We start from the raw sequence: 19,978 nt of genomic DNA, 5'->3' as shown, positions 1-19,978 counted from the left end.
TTATTTTTTAATTTACCATAGCAGAATAAAAGTAATTATTTTTAATAATTTTTATAATATAATTTTTAAATTTATTTGTTATAAATCAAACTAAAAATATATATTAATAAAAGTTATTCACAAGAAATTAATTATCTTTATTATGATAAATACATTTTATAATTAAAAACATTAAAAAAAATCCTATCATAAGGAATATTAATTAAATTATAAAAGTTAATTTATTGCATAACGGCGTTAAGTCGATAACTATCTTATTGCACTAGAAATTTTTAAACATTCTTCCCTAAATACTTGCACGATGTAACATGTCACTTTATGTGTTATTTTTATGTTTTTATATTTTTTTTCTTTTTTATTTTATTTTACAAGTCTTTTCATTTCTATCTTTATTATAGGTGATTTATGTAATTTCATTTTATTTTTTTTAATTCTTGCAAATGTCCTGGTTTGCTTGTTGACATATTAATTAAAAGTTTCCAATGAACTTAGCTTGTTCAATAAACTACAGTGTCTTGTATATTTATATAACTAGATTTATTTCATTTCATTTATAATTTCATTTCATTTATAATGTATTTCTAATTATAATTATTAAATCTCGAGTATATATATATATATATATATATACTCTTATAAACACACTTTCATTAATCTACTAGCGGCAGCTACCACCTACACTTAGGTATGGCTACTGGTTCGGTTTTAATTGGAACCGAACCGTACTATAGATAAATTGAAATCGGACTAGAACCGGCAGTTCATAATTTTGAACCGGAACCGGCGGTTCAAGGGTCGGTTAAGGTTCATGTACATGTTAAAATATGAACCGGAACTGGCCTGGTCCGCCAGTTCCAGTCCAGTTCGAACCGGATGCGCAAAAAAATTGTAGCTTAAAATTTTTATAAAAAAATTTATATCACTTCATTTGATTATAGTTGATTTGATTTATGGTGAAGAGAAGTAGAATCGTACATAAGTTATAAAAAATGGTGAAAAAAATACACATGATATGACTTAATTTGTACAAAGAATGGTACATGAATAGTTGATTTATATATAAAAAAAAAACTTTCAAGTGTACAAGAAAAGAGTGTAATGGATAGGTTTTGATATGATAGGTGTTTTTATTTATTTTTTGGTAAATAAATTTTATTAATTTTTTTATCATTTATTTATTTATTTACTGTAATTTACTAAATTATCCAAAAATATAGCTGTCATTTTTCTATTATAAGGGACAATTTGGGAAACTAATAAATGAAAAACATGTATAAATATGATGAGTTGATGATTTTTTATTTCACAACTAATTATATCATAACTCTTCTCTTATTCTCAATCAAAATTCTCTCAAATTTCTATAGTTCATAATTTTTTCTATTGCTTTATTTTCCTTAATATTGGAATTATCTATTGTTTATTTTTTATTTTCTTACATCCAATTCCAAATTCTTTCTCTAATCTCAATTTTTTCATTCATAAATTTACTTCATTTGATTTTTTTTAATAATTTTCTTAGTATTTGAAAATAATAATTTCCAACTCATTCCATTAATTTTATATTCCATTTATAGTTTTCTATATTAGTGAATTAGCAAAATTTGTAAATTTAATGTAATAATAGTTCTAAGTTAGTTAATAGAAGTTTTTCTTCTAAAATTTTATAATCATTTATTTAGTTAAAAAAATTTAAACATTTTAAAATTATTATTTATTTATCAATTCGGAATCAAAATTTTATTATTTTTTTTAAAATTTACGTAATACCGGAACGGAATCGGAACCGTAATTCCAACCGTCGATTCACCGAAACCGTGCTAAATCGTGCCGAACCGTGCCGGAACCAAAATCAGACTGGAACCGGAGGTTCAAGGGTTAATTCTGGTTCAAAATTTTAAACATCTTGAACCGGCGGTTCAGTGAACCAGAACCGGCGGTTCATTGAACCGACCATGCCTACCTGCACTTACTAATGATCACCATTGACTATCATCACTAGTCACTAACAACTGCTAAAATTTATCAGTTTTAATGCATTTATTCTCAAATTTAACAATAAATTTTAAAATATGAAATTTTTATAATAATAAATATTTTATAATTTTATAAAATAAATTTTTTATATATTTTTTTACCAATTTTCAATATTACAAATCAAATAATAGAAAATGAATTGTTTAAAAAAATTTCAAACAATTTTTTTTTATTTTCAGGGACAAGACGGCCCTAAGCATTATGATATTCAATTAGAGGTTTAAATTTAATTAAATATTTAAATTTTATGTAGTTTTATATATATATATATATGTTTTTTTTTAAATAAGTTTTTTCGTATTATTTTATTTTTTTTAAATATATGTTTATATGTTATATGTCAATATATACATCTGATAGAATCTTAAATAGAATTAATATATATATGATAGTGCAATAATTTATTAATTTTACACTTATCACATTTAGTATTTTTAGTCTATTTTTATTCTTAATTCAGTTGATTAGGCATATTTATCAATTAGGCATATTAAATTTAGAAATTTTCAGCATCTTTATTAAATAGACCTTTGTTGGATTTTTCAGGTGCATCTGAAATTGTATGTCTCCAAATTTAGTGTCGTTTGATTCATTGGAAAGTTAGGTCAGAGCACTGCAATGGCCAAAGGAAACAAAGCTCAGATCAGTCTTTAAAGCGATCAAATCTAGAACAGAAATTCAGCTTGGGTCTGTCACATCCATTTTTAGTGTTCAGCTGATATCTAAAATTCTAAATGTCCTAATGAAGCAAACCCAGGCCCAATTGACTATCAATAGCCACTTCTACAATTGTTATGAAGGGCTGAAGGTGAGATTTTGCTGTTTTGGAGGGGTTAAAAATGGCAGCAAAAATTGAATCATGTGGGCTGAATCGCCTCACAAACCAATTCTGGTTCAATTTGAAAGGATTTAAAATTCGTATGTTTGATTTACGAAACCAGATTCTTAATTTAAATTATTTCTCAATTGAATATTTATTGTTTCTTGCGTTCATTGTAATTAATCCATTGAATGATATACTAATATATTAATTAATTAAATACAAATATATTTAACTCCTTCCCTTGTAAAAAAAGGGATCTCGAATTTGTTGGATGAATTATTAAGTCAATTCTAATTAAAAAAAAATAAAATCAAGCTCAAAAATGAATAACATTGCACTTTTCCTATGCCATTTTCAACATAAAGAAATATGAAGAATGTTTAACAACAAGTCGTCATTCAATGAGTTCTCCACACTCCACACAAACATGACAACAATAATGAAGCTCCATAACCATTCCCATTGCCATGTTCTAATAATTCTGTGTTGGGTCTTCTCCTCGCAGCTATCTCCCTTGAAGCATTCGATTGTGCAGGAGCAATCTGATCACCGACAAACAGGGAATTATGATCTGAATTAAGCAGAACTGGAGAGAAATCATCAGGTCCACATAATATTGAGCTATTTCTTCTGTGAATGTCATCTGTTTTTCTCTCTACTTCAAGAAAGTGACCAAGTGAAGAAACATTGTCAGTTTTAACAGCATCAGTGCTTAGCTTCGAGCATAGTGAGAGCAACCATGTTTTTGGCTTGCAATTATTCTTTTGATCTCTTGAGGGTTCTGCTGTTCTTCTCCTGGTTGATCTTCGCGAGAGCTCTAAAATGCTAGAAACTCCAATCAGGCTCCCAAGTGTTATGCTCTTGTCATGGAAGAAAGATCCAGTGGACTGCATTTTGTAATAGATTATAATTGACCCTTCAAAAAATTTCGAACAGAGCATAAAAATTATCCCACAATTTACCAATTAATTAGACTAAACTTTATTAATCTTTTCATTTTGATTTTACCCTGATTGGTTAAGACGAAAATGCCAAAAAGAGAAAGGGAAGTAATACCTATATCACCAAGGATTAATCAGATAAAATTCATAGTGCACTGATCTGTCCTCAAGAATAATAGTACAAGGAATCTGAGCCCCTTCCAGTCATGGTAACTAAAATACTCACTAATTTCATAAAAGAGAAGGACTATTTTTTTTTTTTTTCTTTTTGAGAAAGACTACACTGTTTTTATTCATGGTCCAAATTGTAAAAGGGGATGAATTATAGTCCTTACAATTTAATAAAATTTGTAAGTAAGATTTATGTTTTCAGAAATTAATTTTAATTGTCATTCAACCAAAATAATCCATCTACTAATTTATTTTTATACATTCGAATTTTCTTTTGTATATCACAGTCAAAACAAACACTGAGGTTTTCTTTTAACCTAAAGATCACTTATCTAAATTAATAAATGGAAACTAATTTTTTTCACATGAATAAATAATAGAAACTAATAAAAAATAATAACACATTTCACATGACTAGATTAAATTATTACATAAAACTTGATTTCTTTGTCAATAGTAAAATCAAAACAAAAGCTCTTTTATCATCAAAAAAAAAAAAAAAAAAAATCACTCTTTAGTAGACTAACAAAAAATCAGCAAAATCTATAGAAAAAGATTTTTTAGTTAGACGATAACAAAATAAAGAGGCTATTTAATTAATTTTTGAAAACAGAAATTCTAAGGATTAAACAGTAATTTACAATTAACTTTAAACCTGCAAGGATTATTGCCAATTGCACTCATGCAGCGTCAAATGCTTGCAGTTGCATGTAAACTCTTAATTAAAAATCCTGGCTTGCCCCCATTTCATGTAAACTCCTAATGTTGTCACTTTAATTGTGTCTAAAAAGCACCAAATGCCTATATTCTAATAAACAGTTATACTGTAAGAGAAGCACAGTTCAGAGAATCAATGAAAATAAAATGCAGAGTCACATTGGACCATGTGACAATGGCAAACTGATTTAAACTTAGCTTTTAGTAGCACATACCAAGAAAATATGAACACATATAAATGCAGCCAGTAAACGTAACATCTGTGAAGATTTATTACTCTTTCCAATCAAAGGAAAGAGAAAAGAAGGATAAAAAATAACCTCCGTATCAAGATCTGAGGTAGAATCAGTGAAGGAGCTAGGAGAGCCAGTAAGCAGAGTACTAAAAGAAATTGATCCATTAAAATCTCGATTTCTGACAAATCCAACTCTTGCATTCACTGGCCTTAGACCAAGAGGCCACCCTTCTTCCTGCAAATTCAAAGTCAAAAAAGCAAAAATGAGAACAGGTTTGATAAAATGTCTCACATTATACAACAACTGAACAGAGTCCTTTAGACAAACACCTTACCTGCAAAGCCATGAGTCTGTCTGTGTACTAGTTTTGCGTGGGTTTGATGATTGATATGCTAATGGAAGTGAGGGATCTAGATAAGATTTGGATTAAACAAAAAGAATCAATAAAAAAAAAAAAAATCGAAGTAGGAAAATGTGGAAAACAAAAATGTGATTCTCTCTCACATGCTGCTGCCAAGCAGCTTTGCATCTTTATTAAGTAGAGAGGACAAAGTAAGCGTGAGACAGAGAAGTGAAAGCTAAGTGTTACCAATTCGGTAGGTGCATATATGGTAGTGTAGACTGTGGATAGAATAGACAGCGGAAGGAGAAGAAGAAACAGAATAATTTTCCAACTAAGGGAGACAATGTTTACAGATTGCAGAGTGAGTCACGGCACCACTTTATTACGTGACCAAAATGTCCCTCGTCTTTGCCTACACAACACTACAGATAGCTTATTCCGTTGACTAAATTGGTAAAAAGACCCCGCTCCTTATAAAAATAAAAAGACCAATCAGATCAGATAAACTGATTGGAAATCTCTCTAAGATTTTGCTTAACTTTCACTGCATATATATATATATATATTGTCATTTATATTTATTAGATATCGGATGAGCCCAAATATGGTATCATTGATTATGCTATTTTTTGAACGAGTCTTTTATGGATAAAACTATGCAGACTAAAATTTTAGAACCGTTCTTTTTTAGAATCATTCTTTTCACCGTTGGATTTAAAATATTGAAAATTGAGCCATTAAATTTAAAATTTACTAAACAACTTGTGATCTAATTTTCTTATTATTAATAAGTAATTATATTTTCCAATACAACAATAAAAACAAAATTTCAAAAATAAATACATAATTAATTAATATCAAATTCAATTACTCAAAATACATTTATTTTTTTTCTTATGTTATCACTCTAATATTATTAACATTGAAATTTATTTTAATAGTAATATTTATTTTGAATTACTTATTAAAACTGTTATTTATTTTAATAAATTTTACTAATTTCAACTCATTTACATTATTTTTTAATAAATTTTACTAATGCTCAATTATTTTATAAATATTTAATATATATTTTATTAATTACGATTAAAGCCCTGTCCAACTCCAATTGACTTTTAAACCTTGATCCTCAGTCTTCACCAAGTAAATGACCGGGTCTGAAAATCTAGCTATTAAGCCTTTTACAAAAATACAAATCTTTTTATTTGGAATAACAAAAATCAAAAGCAAAAAGCAGAAATTAGTACCAAACAACCTATTGAATTGGACAAGAAAACCATTTCTGAAAAAGGTACCGACTCCTCTGTCGTCACACACAACTTTAGCAGGAACACTTTGAAAAAAAAGAAAAAGAATAAAACTGAAAATATTCAGCTTTGGTGAATATCAAAGTTTCGGCGTGTTTCAAGGAGCAACTTTTCATTTTCTGGTCCACAAACTCTGATAAGGGTATTACAGCTTAGTCCATGCTCCACCAGCATCCAGACAGACATGTATAATTTCTCTATCTAGTTATAAATAAATAAATAAACAACAAAAGCATCTATAACCAACAACAGTATTACCCCCTCGTTTTCATTGAACTAGGACCTGTTGCAGCTTATTTGCCCATGGCCATTAGTCAACATAAATACAGAATCATGAAGAAGGCTTAAGTAAGGAGAGAAAAGGAAGAGAGGAAGAGTTAATACAGTGCACATTTCGGGCCCAGTGGTGAACAAATTATGTAATTTAAATTCACAATTATTTCAATGATACTAGGCCAGTTTGGAATTGAGGTTAAAATTACTTTCCTGAGAAAATTATAATTTTAGATTGTGTTGGAAAAATAGTTATGGAGGCTGCTTTTGAAGCTTTTACTAATAGAACAAAGCAATGTGAAACACAAACTAAGTCTTGCAAGGAGCATTAGCAACTTATACTTTACCATAAGATTTTCTTCTTTTTTCTTTTTGCATTTACCCCTTACCTTTATGTTATCAAAAATGTAACAGAGCTTACAATCCTCAACAAATTTCACAATGTGGTATTTGCCCAGTTGTACAATGTGTGACTATCTATTGATGAAATTGGTTCACACCAGGTCGATATTCTCCAATTCCAAGTAGGTCCTGCGAATGTGTAAAAGCAAATTTCCAGTTTCAGGCAGACCAAATGGGCATTATATTCAATAATGTTTTAATTTACAAGTGCTTGTCCAGCATAGAGCATGCAATTGTTCAGGAAGGAACCAATTTGTATAAATTGCTTTAAAAGATATCTATCTTCTAGGGATCAATATTAACAAGAATAGGAATTGGAAATATTAAACATGTGAGGATCATGGATCAAACATAATGCTTCTGCTCCTTAATTAATGCACTGGGTGGAACAGCATAGCAATTAAGACAACAAAGAGCCAAAGCTATAATAGATAGTTCAATGATTGGACAACTTTTTCCATTCAGTTCATTCTTAAAAACAAAGAGCAGATAGCCAGATATAAAGCTATAAATCACACAGCTCACAGCACATGGTTATTACCACCCTTAACTAAACTATGTCAACCCAAACAAAATACTAACTAGGTAGAAGAGCATATGGAACCAAAATGCATTAAAAATGGACAGCATTTACTTCCTATCACTTCTAAATATAGTTCAATTATGCTACTTTTCTTGAGTGTTCTACTGCTCAGTTATGGTAGCTGGTTACTAACTTTGAGGCCATAACATACACAAAATTTTTTATTAAGTTGATTCAATAGTAAGAATTGGAGTGAATGAGGTCACCTGGTATATTGTTGCATATTTGTGTGTAAGAATTAGGTAGAAAGCAGCAGTATGAACTCAATAAATACCAAAACAAAATTTTATGAAAAAAGAGCAATAAGAGAGAGCAATACCTGGCAAGCTTTATTTTTTGCTCTTGTTTCAGCTGTACTAGGGACATCATGATTTGGTTTTATGAATCTCTTCTCACGTCGCTCACATGAGCCCCATCCATCTGAGAACCTACCCCCCCTAATGACATGAAATAGCAAGGCAAAGTAAAATTCACAAAATTGAGGTAAACTATATATATATATATATATATATATATATATATATATATGTTTAACCAATTTCTTATACTATTACATGCTTTGTTCTGGAAAACAATAACATACTGCATGTATGCCCGAACAATGAATTCAGCACGCTGGACATTTCGATTCTCATCAAATTCAATGGTCTTATCTTTGATTTCATATGAGAGATTGAAGTAACATGATATCTTCCTCCAACCTACATATATTATGAAGACCAATCAAACATTCTGTGAAAGCACAAAAAAGTAGAGGAAACATCATAGTCCATTACCTGATTTTTTAATGAAGGGGTTCCCAGAAATCATGGTGTAGTCAGATTTCTCCAGAATCTGTTCATCAGAAAAAATTATCAAAGCGTGTTATAAATCAAAACCATGATATAAAGAAGAAAAATATGGTGAGATGAAAATCCAAGTGCCTCCACGTACATGTAAAAGAATATGTTAACATCAGGAGATGCTACAAGCCTACTGTACATTACATTTGATATCTTGTACAACCTTAATAGCCATCAAAATGCATGTACATTATTGCATTTGCAGGAAAGAATATCAGCAATTCAGCGTTTTAAAATTACCATAATAATGCTGAACGACCAAAAGAAAAATTCAGAAGAAAGTATTCAAAACACGCAATAGTTTGTTTGGGGCCATTAGATAAACACATTGTTTGGAGCAAAATCTGAAGATCCAGCAGTTAGCAGTGTAAAGTTACACACAAACAACAAGGTTGGGAATTTGTAATATGTTAGAACCTCCAATTACTAGCCACCAACTACCAAAAGCTAAACAGAATCATTAAACCAAGCAGGCACGTAGCACTCTGCCCTTTGCTATAATGCTTGTGTGTGGAGAATAAAGTAAGTTGAAACTTCCAACTCCATAGCAATTGCATTTGTTACTAATTTCCAACACCAATGCTACTGTAGAGTTCAGCTCACTTTTGTATTTCATGAATTCTGCTACTTCATCCATATCTCTGTTTAGATTTGGATCATTCAGAAAAGCAAAAATAGGGAATAAAATATTTTCCATCAATTAAATTGTTAAGCAAAGAATTTCCTCACAAATAACCTTATGAAGCTTCTGTAATCAAATTGATAATTAATTATGGGTGCAAAGCAATTTATTCGCGTTATTCATGCTCACTTTACTAATAGCTATGCCACAATTCTTAATTTCTATGTATTTTCCAAGACAATGTAAATTGGAAAAGAGCCTAAAAACTCAAATCTTATAAGCTCTGAATTTCAACAGGTAGGACCGAGTAGTTTGAGACTAAGACACCGTTTCCTGCATTTCCAGTTATATATCTCCTTCTATTCAGTTTTGGCAAATTTGTTACTGCTAATCTTTTCTTCTATCCTACCACTTAGCAAGCACAACAACTTAAGCAATTACCGCCATAGCTGCGTTCTGATAGTCCTTAAAAAGCGAAACCGATGGAAACTTCCCATTCAAGCAATGTATCATAACATCCTTCTCTTCATTACGAACATAACTTCCTGGAGAAACTATCGATCCTCCATCACTGAACTCATTCGGACTAAACCTCCGAATCTGCGGCGACAAGTAAGCTTCAGGAGACGAATACGCTGCCGTATTAGTAATAGGAGTCCTTACCATAGCCAGTGGGCTAGTGACATCGCTAACCTCAGAACCGCAAGTTCTCGCAATCTTATAAGGCCTGCAATAAGGATCAGAATTGGGCGATTTGTTTTTAAATTGAGATCTAGGGTTTGGAGGGAGTTTTGAAGGAGGAGAAAAATTAGAGATTGGCGTAGGTGGAGAATGGAAATTAGGGTATTTAAGAGCGAGAGGCTTACGGGACTTGGAGGAAGAGTGACAAGCCTCCGCGGAGTCGATTACGGCCCACAAAGCGGCGTCGTCGAGGTCTTTGTCTTCGATTTGGTGAGAGATAGATGAAGTCATCTGGATAGAGCTCGTGTTTTGGGATTTTGACGGTCGAGCTTTAATGGAGAGAGCTACATGAAGGATTTTGGGTGCTATAGCGGGGAAAGAGGTGGATCTGTGGCCATTTTTAGGGATTATGGGAGGAGCTGGAGGAGAAGGATGAAGGCGGCAAGCTACAAGAACAACTTGAATTCAAATTTTCAAAATGGATGCGCAGTTTAACGGTGACGTAACATTGTCTAAACGGGGCCGTTACTGTATTTGTTGATTTGGGTTTGCTCGTTTAGACAGACCGAGCATCGGCACTAAAGATCACAATGCCAATAGAGCCCTCGTAATTAGGCATGGCCGGTTCAATGAACCGCCGGTTTCGGTTCATTGAACCGCCGGTTCGAAATGTTTAAAATTTTAAACCAGAACCGGTCCTTGAACCTCCGGTTCCGGTTCTGGCACGGTTCAGCACGGTTCCGGCGAACCGACGGTTCAAATTACGGTTCCGATTCGGTTTCGACATTACGCAAATTTTTAAAAAAATAATAAGATTTTGATTAAAGCATTTTTTATTGGACGTAAAAATACATTTAATGTTGTTAATGCATCTTGAACACATAAATTTAAAATATGACATGCACATCTAGTGTGAAAAAACTGTCCACCAAATTTAGGTTGACAAAGAGTTTTTAATTCATTTATTGATGCGGTATTTGCACTGGCATTATCAAAACCAATTGTAAAAATTTTTTTAGTCAAACCATATTCTTCTAAAATAATATTTAACATGGTAAAAATATTATGCGCGGTGTGAGAGTCATCAAAAACTCTAAATGCAATAATTCTTTTTTCAAGTTTCCATTCATTATCATTCCAATGGGATGTAACACCCATATAAGAATGAGTTTGCCAAGCATCACACCAAATATCACACCAAATATCACAACAAATAGCAATTTTACCATTAAAATTTACAAATAAATTTTTTAAAATTTCTTTTTCTTTTAAATAAATAGATGAAATAGTCCTTTTAAGTGTATTCCTAGGTATCTTTTTTGCTAAAGGATTTAATGCTTTTTTACAGTAGTTATTAAATCCAATTTTTTCACCAAATGAAAAAGATAATCGTTCCATACAAACCATTTTAGCCATTTCAATTTTATTAGTTTCATCACTATATTTAAATAGAGGAGTGTTAGGATCACCATACCTTGATGACGATAATTGAGTTTGAGTTACATCCATTCCTACCTCACTTGGATGATGTGATTTTAAATGCCTATTGAGAGTGCCATATTGTCACGACCCGTTTCCGTGGGCCGGACCGGCACTAGGGCCTAGGTAAACTTAAGGCCCCCGAGGCCCGTAGTAAGCCTAAATTATTCAATCTGTCTACATGATTCTCCTAATTTCAACAAAACAGTAAGCCCATATGACTTAAGATATAAGTTTTATAAAATTTTCAAACATCTGGCCCAATATCAAATAATACATAAAATTTAACCAGGGCCTATTCACAATAACTCATAATCACAATAAGGGCTTACTAGTTTACCTCCAGTTAATTACACAATAATTAATTTATAGCGTAGTGCTAACAATAAGGTCCAATTTAAATACACAACCCTATAACTGCGGAGTCCAAAAAAATCTGATAACAGAATAATTTATACATTCAAAATTAAATATCAAGAATATAAAGTTTACATTTGTAACTCTGCGGAGAAGATTTGCAGAGCTTCAGTTGAATCAGCTGCTTCCTAGTACCTGGGAGGTTTGTTGGGGGGGTGAGTTTTGCAACTCAGTGAATAATAATAAATAATACACATCACAAACAGTCACACAAATGCACCCTAGAATACTGAATGTACACACAACAGTCAATCATATGGCATCATATCAGCACCCACAAACAATATCACCTTCAAATAATCACATCACGTGGAAATTAGTCAGTGGAGTCACCGAACCCCCGACGAGCCGTCCTCCCACATGGCTCATCCTCTCACGTGTGCACCAGGGAGCCGATCCTTCATACTGGCCGACCGGTCTAATTCTTACTTGACCAGCCCTCTCATTGTTTTTCCATTCTCTCTTTTCTTTTCCATACCAACAGGAGGTAACCCGGTCGTCTCCATCAAATCTAGATCATCAGGCGCTCACAACAGGATGCCACCCTGCGGGCTGCGATCAAATCTAGATTATCAGGTGCGCCCAATAAAGAAACCAACCTGTGGTTTTCCATATCACACAGATCATAGCAGTAGGTGCACACGGGGGCGCTGATCTCCCATTTACCCGGCCAAATTTCATATCATATTCAGGATCCATATCACATATACCATTCTCACAAACCCATGGTGACCCACTTCATCCCAATTCCACACAAACAAATCACAGCATAGCCACAGCACAAATAATCAGACAATTCATTCATCATAATACATCAATTTCATCCAAATGCACAATTATATATAAGTATAATTATAGTGATCGTAACATAATATATATGATAAAATACTTATAATATATTGTAAATATATAAATAAAAATATAAGGTTTATAAATAAATGTTATGCAAATGCAGTATTGATATGCATTATTTATTATTACTCACTATGATGGAGAGCGAAATTCTAGCTTTGATGTTGTCCTGGAGGAGCACTAGATGGACCCGGGCGATCTAAGCAAAGTAAGAATGATAGAAAAAGAAATAACTCTTTCAGACAAAATATTCCTTTACCATTCTAATATTTTTATTTTATATTATAAATTTTTCTACGTAATTTAATCTCGATATTTAATTTCTTTTCTGTAATAAATTTTTATTTCTCTATCTAACTTTATTTCATTTATTTTCTTCTGAAATCTATTTTATTTCCTACCGAAATCTATTTTGTTTTCTACCGAAATTTATTTTATTTTCTACCGAAATTTTGGCAGCATCTCCCCTAAAAATTGGACTATCTACCTGTTAAAATATCAACAATATATCAATAATTCCAAACCACACAGCCCATCCATCGGGCAATCAATCAATTCAATTTTTCCCATCCTCCATCCGAATAACAATATCAACATTACATTCAACCTTAACATCACCCTACATCCATAATTTATAAATTAAAATTACATAAAATATAATCTACCTTCAATCTACACTTAAATTCCATAAATTTTATTATTACCAAAATTTCCTAATAAATCATTTAATACTGAATTTAATTTTAACTAACTATTATTTTTATTAATCAATAATTACTTCATATTAATTAATCAATAACTATTTTGAATTCATTTTAAACTAACTAAATAACTAAAATTACTAACTAAATATTTTATTTATCAATAAATTAATACTATTTAAATTAATTTAATTACTCAAGTAATTAAACTAATCAGTAGATCTAGCCAAATTAAATTAATTTAACTAATCAAAATTGCTAAATTAAATTAATTACTCAAGATTACTAAAATCAATTACTAAAATCAAATTAATCAACTAAAATTATTAGAATTAAACTAACTAAAATCATTAATGAAATTAAATTAATTAACGAAAATGTAGTTAAATTAATTTATACCCCAAATATATTTTTTATCAAATTTTTGCTAGATCGAAAATTTGCTCGTGTCGGATCGGAGAGCAGTGGCTGTTGGTGGTCGGAGGCGTGCTGGAGCGGCGGCTAGGCGGTGGCGATGGCGCGACGAGCTGCGTGCGGTGGCTCTCGGTGGTCGATCGCCTCTGCTGGAGCGGCTGGAATTCCTGGGCAGTGATGCAAACGCAGGTGCAGGAAAGAAAGAAAGAAAAAGAAAGAAAAGAAAAGAAAAGAAAAGAAAAGAAAGAAAGAAAGAAGAAGAAGAAGAAGAAGAAGAGAGGAGGCGCTGCTTTGATGGTGAGGAGTAGAGGTGCAGCGCTGGAGATAAAAAAAAGGAAAGGGAAATTTCTAGATGGTTTGGGTCGAACCGATTCGATTCGGTTCGATTCGACCCAATTCTTTGATTTTCGATTGGTTTTCGGCTTTTTCAATCGGTTTTCGGTTCGATTTCTCACAGTGTTTGCATTAAAATATTGAAATAAATTTCCAGGCTGTCGGTTTATTAAATTTAATTGGAAAATCTTTGAAAATAAAAATTCGGGTTGTTTCACATATCCTCCTCCAAGCTTGAATGCATATTCTTTTTTGCAATAATTACATCGAACCACATTGATTTCCCCATTATCTCGAACAATTTTTGCAAAGTGCTTCTTGAAAATATCTGATTTTGGTGGTTTACCTATTGAAATGTTAGGAGATATTGCTTCTTGTGGTGAAAAATCAATCAATTGATCATTTGAATCAATTTCTTCCACGCTTTGAGCAACTCGCTTTCCCTTGGAGCTTTGTGAATTGTGTGCCATAATTTTAAATGGAATTATGGAAAAAAAAAATGAATAAATGGAATATGAAATTAATGGAATTTAGAATTGGATGTATGAAAATAAAGCAATATTAAGAAGAGAAGAGGAGAGATAGAAAATAATTGGTTGTAAAAAAAAAATTAATCAACTCATCATATTTATACATATTTTTCATTTATGTAGTTTCCCAAATTGTCCTTTATAACAGAAAAAAAACAATTATATTTTTGGATAATTTAGTAAATTATAATAAATAAATAAATAATCAATTAATTAAATTATAATAAACAATTATATCCGTTTGAAGTTTTAACATTGTGTAAATTGTTAACTGTATAGTTAAAAAAAATATATGTTTGTAAACAAAGTTCAACTGCTAAGTGAAAATGAAATGATGAGCTTTAAAAAAAAAAAAAGTGAAATGATGATACTTCCTTTTTTTTAAACCAAAATGATGATATTTTTTTTTCACTATTTTTGATTATTGCAATAAATAATTTTGTTTGTGAATCCGGTTTGAATCGGACCGAAACCGCCGGTTCCGGACTGGTTCAGGTTCATTTTTTAACATTCACATGAACCTTAACCAGCCCTTGAACCGCCGGTTTCGGTCCGGTTTTGGTTCATCTATAGTACGGTTTGATTCCGATTCGGTTTCGGTTAGAACCGAACCGGTGGCCATGCCTACTCGTAATCGGGGCAACCTATATATAACCAACTATTCATCTTTTAAAATCCTAAACAATTACTGGGCTTTCAAACTCTCTCTCTCTCCCTTGCAAAAAATCACCATACAAAAAGGTCAACAGATCCTAAGGCAGATCTTGAAGCACTGACTGATTTCTTCCATTGCTATGCAGTGATACAAGTAACCAAGACTAAGTCCTCCATATTCCTCTACAAAATAACTAAAAACTTCAACAAATTGACTCATGCTATTTAAGAGGTTCATCTAAAAAATTCCTATGCTTCCAAACAAACAAAACTAATAAATGCATAATATTCTATTAACTAGATTTTTAATTTGTCATTTCTCATATAATAAAAACAAAGAGGAAGATCACAAAATTAAAAATAAAATAAAATAAATAAATCTAGTGAAGTAATTCCATGGAGATTATAAAATCTCCTATAAACTTCCACAGATTAACTTCCTATAACAGAAACACCAAATTTAGGGTTGAAAATATTCATAAAAGCTATTTAAAATTGTCTCATGCAATTACCTATGGAAATTATCAGTTTGGTCTATTTAGATGCATGATTGTGCGAATTGAGAAACACTTTCCTTAAACTGTAATAGTTAGCGACCTAATATCATCGATAAAATACAAATCATAATGAAATTTATATCAACCATTATCTAATCGGTTACTGACTCTTGATTCACGTTAAGAAGTAAGGTCGCCCTTTTATCATGCATCCGACAAATCTCTCATAGGATCTATTAGCCTTTCCTATAGTGATTTTTTGCGAGAGAGAGAGAGAGTTTGAAAGCTCAATAACCGTTTGGAATTTTAGAAGATGAATTGTTGATTTGTAAAAGAGAGATTTTTGGATTAGGGGAGAAAATTAGGGTGAGTTTTTGGTTTAGTGGGTTAAGCTAACCCAAGGTAAATCAGTGGATCTGACATTAAATATCACTTCAGTCGTTTTATGATAAAAATTTTAAATTAAGGTGTCAATATATTTAAGTTTTTAAATGAGGTTGCTCAGGATACAATTATCGTTTTATAGTGATTTCGCAATAAGTTGCATTGTGACATCCCAGGTTTGGGGCACAACACCTTAGGCGAATCCCACATCGGCTACGCACAAGGTGGAAGTCCTATACATAAAGGGTGGCAACCTTGAACTAGTGTGACGCGTTTTGGGCTGGCAGAGCGGAGGTTTCCCTGGCCCAGAAACAAAACCGTGAGGGTTCAGGCCAGGTTTGGCACCCAAAGCGGACAATATCACACTAGGGCTGGGCTGTTACAATTTGGTATCAGAGCCAAGCCTTATCCCTCTGGCCGGTGGTGGGGCAAACCTCAGCGAGGACGCTGAGTCCCTAAGGGGGGGTGTATGTGACATCCCAGGTTTGGGGCACAACACCTTAGGCGAATCCCACATCGGCTACGCACAAGGTGGAAGTCCTATACATAAAGGGTGGCAACCTTGAACTAGTGTGACGCGTTTTGGGCTGGCAGAGCGGAGGTTTCCCTGGCCCAGAAACAAAACCGTGAGGGTTCAGGCCAGGTTTGGCACCCAAAGCGGACAATATCACACTAGGGCTGGGCTGTTACAATTTAAAATTTGTAACATCCCTTCCCGGTCCACCCGTTAACCCGAATGAACCGAACCGAGACGCTACAAACTGGTTGACTTTATGTCTTGTCATGCTGATATCATAATGTATATTGAATATAATATCATGCTGATGTTGTTTACAATAATAATGTAATTTATATTTACAAGACATGATACTAGTGTCAAAATGAAATGGGCCCAACTGTGTGCCCTGTACATGCCATAAAAAGGGTAGACAAAAGATACACATCCAAATGAGTAGCTACCCTGAAGACTGAGTCTTCTATAGATGAACTGCAGCAGTTGCAAGCTGACTCTCTACGGTCAAATCTCAAAACCTGCGAGTTAAACAGGTAACTCGCTGAGTAAATAAAGCTCAGTGGATATCTCAACATATAAAGAAACAATTAAGCACATACATAGATAGAAATAAGCATGTAAATGCATATGGATAATTAAACATATAAGCACATATAGCATGATCCTTTCCTTATACCTTGATTATCTTTCTTACTGTTTATAATACTGTATGATTCATGAAATGTTATGTCAAGATATCTGTATGGCTCCATAAAGTTATAGTGAAACCGAAGTGATAAGAAAAACTGTATGAAACTGGATGAATACTGTATGCTTGGCTGCTATGGCCCATATATAATCATATCCACTCAACGGCCTGTAGCCGGAGTATCAAACTATATGGGGTGCAGATCTGCTATCCTATGTCGCGACATAGCCTTATCTAAGTGGTTTCTACCTAACCTTAATGTTGGTATGTCAATAATATAACACAACATCATATTCATAGTTCATAACTTCATAAATCATAATGTTTATTTGATTTCACATCATTTGTATGCTTGCATGTTATTTTGATACATGTTCTAATGTTGTATTTTTATTGTAAAATGATTGGAGGCATACAAATTGAGCAAGGGAATCCAATTGCATAGAAAAAGAAGTCCAAAAGTGCATGAAAACACAAGTCGCGAGCGCGCCTTGCAAAGTCGCAAGCGCGAGATGCAAAAATGAGAGTCAGTGAGTTATCGGGCACAAGTCGCGAGCGCGCAGTGCAAAGTCGCGAGCGCGTAACGCACCAAATGAGAGTCAGAGAGTTTCAGGTGAAAGTCGCAAGTGCGCAAATGAAAGTCGCGAGCGCGTAAAGTGCAAAATGAGAGTCAGTGAGTTTCAGGCACAAGTCGCGAGCTCGTCATGCAATTCGCGCGCGCGTCGCGTTTTCCAGCATGCACAGTCTGTACTCTTTTGGTCATATCTCTCAATATACAACTCCGATTTGGATGATTCAAAAACCCATGTAAAGCTAACACATAGAGGAACAAATAACTCTTCTATAACACTTCCTAATTCCATCATTAAATGGAGCCTCACCCTCCACTGCTCTGGAGGCGTGTGACTCGCTCTCACCTTCTTGAGACATCCTCCTAAAAGAATAACAACTGCTTAGTTCATCAGGGTAGTCATGGCATGTACACTATACTGACTTATGAATGCAAACCCGGGGAAACTAAACCTAGGGCTCTGATACCAAAATTTGTAACATCCCTTCCCGGTCCACCCGTTAACCCGAATGAACCGAACCGAGACGCTACAAACTGGTTGACTTTATGTCTTGTCATGCTGATATCATAATGTATATTGAATATAATATCATGCTGATGTTGTTTACAATAATAATGTAATTTATATTTACAAGACATGATACTAGTGTCAAAATGAAATGGGCCCAACTGTGTGCCCTGTACATGCCATAAAAAGGGTAGACAAAAGATACACATCCAAATGAGTAGCTACCCTGAAGACTGAGTCTTCTACAGATGAACTGCAACAGTTGCAAGCTGACTCTCTACGGTCAAATCTCAAAACCTGCGAGTTAAACAGGTAACTAGCTGAGCAAATAAAGCTCAGTGAATATCTCAACATATAAAGAAACAATTAAGCACATACATAGATAGAAATAAGCATGTAAATGCGTATGGATAATTAAACATATAAGCACATATAGCATGATCCTTTCCTTAAACCTTGATTATCTTTCATACTGTTTATAATACTGTATGATTCATGAAATGTTATGTCAAGATATCTGTATGGCTCCATAAGGTTATAGTGAAACCGAAGTGATAAAAAAAACTGTATGAAACTGGATGAATACTGTATGCTTGGCTGCTATGGCCCATATATAATCATATCCACTCAACGGCCTGTAGCCGGAGTATCAAACTGTATTGGGTGCAGATCTGCTATCCTATGTCGCGACATAACCTTATCTAAGTGGTTTCTACCTAACCTCAATGGAGCCTAATGTTGGTATGTCAATAATATAACACAACATCATATTCATAGTTCATAACTTCATAAATCATAACGTTTATTTGATTTCACATCATTTGTATGCTTGCATGTTATTTTGATACATGTTCTAATATTGTATTTTTATTGTAAAATGATTGGAGGCATACAAATTGAGCAAAGGAATCCAATTGCATAGAAAAAGAAGTCCAAAAGTGCATGAAAACACAAGTCGCGAGCGCGCCTTGCAAAGTCGCGAGCGCGCCTTGCAAAGTCGCGAGCGCGAGATGCAAAAATGAGAGTCAGTGAGTTATCGGGCACAAGTCGCGAGCGCGCAGTGCAAAGTCGCGAGCGCGTAACGCACCAAATGAGAGTCAGAGAGTTTCAGGTGAAATTCGCGAGCGCGCAAATGAAATTCGCGAGTGCGTGAAGTGCAAAATGAGAGTCAGTGAGTTTCAGGCACAAGTCGCGAGCTCGTCATGCAATTCGCGCGCGCGTCGCGTTTTCCAGCCTGCACAGTCTGTACTCTTTTGGTCATATCTCTCAGTATACAACTCCGATTTGGATGATTCAAAAACCCATGTAAATCTAACACATAGAGGAACAAATAACTCTTCTATAACACTTCCTAATTCCATCATTAAATGGGGTCAAAATCAAGATGAAGTTACTAGTAAAATTTCCAGCAAAACCTGTTTCAGCATAAACTCACTATTTACTTTATTTATTCAATTC

At 33.3% G+C, this 19,978-nt stretch overlaps 2 protein-coding genes across 4 annotated transcripts; both read right to left on the bottom strand.

Annotated features, from left to right (window-relative positions):
* Nucleotides 1–3,183: 3,183 nt before the first annotated feature.
* On the bottom strand, nucleotides 3,184–5,664 carry LOC105636285 (uncharacterized). Of its 2 annotated transcripts, none has more exons than XM_020680133.3 (4): nucleotides 5,515–5,664; nucleotides 5,260–5,335; nucleotides 5,010–5,159; nucleotides 3,184–3,747 (listed from the first exon to the last, which is right to left on the bottom strand). In XM_020680133.3, exons 2-4 carry the CDS (start codon nucleotides 5,269–5,271, stop codon nucleotides 3,259–3,261), a joined length of 651 nt encoding a protein of 216 aa, XP_020535792.1. In that variant the 5' UTR covers nucleotides 5,272–5,335; nucleotides 5,515–5,664; the 3' UTR covers nucleotides 3,184–3,258. The 2 variants fall into 2 exon arrangements, with proteins under 2 accessions (XP_020535792.1, XP_020535791.1); XM_020680132.3 differs by lacking the exon at nucleotides 5,515–5,664 and adding an exon at nucleotides 5,430–5,490.
* Nucleotides 5,665–6,314: 650 nt separating this feature from the next.
* On the bottom strand, nucleotides 6,315–10,471 carry LOC105636284 (peptide transporter family protein). Of its 2 annotated transcripts, none has more exons than XR_016319674.1 (5): nucleotides 9,739–10,471; nucleotides 8,610–8,667; nucleotides 8,388–8,534; nucleotides 8,153–8,270; nucleotides 6,315–7,379 (listed from the first exon to the last, which is right to left on the bottom strand). XR_016319674.1 is itself a non-coding variant. In XM_012219529.4 (5 exons), exons 1-5 carry the CDS (start codon nucleotides 10,267–10,269, stop codon nucleotides 7,326–7,328), a joined length of 879 nt encoding a protein of 292 aa, XP_012074919.1. In that variant the 5' UTR covers nucleotides 10,270–10,466; the 3' UTR covers nucleotides 6,315–7,325. The 2 variants fall into 2 exon arrangements, 1 of the variants encoding a protein (XP_012074919.1); XM_012219529.4 differs by having other exon boundaries at nucleotides 8,417–8,534; nucleotides 9,739–10,466.
* Between the last annotated feature and the right edge of the window lie 9,507 nt (nucleotides 10,472–19,978).

The sequence above is a fragment of the Jatropha curcas genome, chromosome 2 (assembly GCF_041381405.1).
Source record: "Jatropha curcas cultivar XTBG-Jc1 chromosome 2, XTBG_Jcur_1.0, whole genome shotgun sequence".
Classification (NCBI taxonomy): Eukaryota; Viridiplantae; Streptophyta; class Magnoliopsida; order Malpighiales; family Euphorbiaceae; genus Jatropha; species Jatropha curcas.
Note: the sequence above shows the minus strand (reverse complement) of the source record. Positions and strands in the feature narration are given on the sequence as shown.

Bases quoted from the DNA above. Each gene is read 5' to 3' on its own strand.
- LOC105636285 (XM_020680133.3), bottom strand. The intron at 3,748-5,009 runs GTTATTTTTTAT...TACAAAATGCAG, and splicing joins CCTCAGATCTTGATACGGAG to TCCACTGGATCTTTCTTCCA.
- LOC105636284 (XM_012219529.4), bottom strand. From the start codon at position 10,269: ATGACTTCATCTATCTCTCACCAAATCGAAGACAAAGACCTCGACGAC. The intron at 8,668-9,738 runs GTAATTGCTTAA...TCTGATGAACAG, and splicing joins ATCAGAACGCAGCTATGGCG to ATTCTGGAGAAATCTGACTA. The intron at 8,271-8,416 runs GTATGTTATTGT...TCATGTCATTAG, and splicing joins ATTGTTCGGGCATACATGCA to GGGGGGTAGGTTCTCAGATG.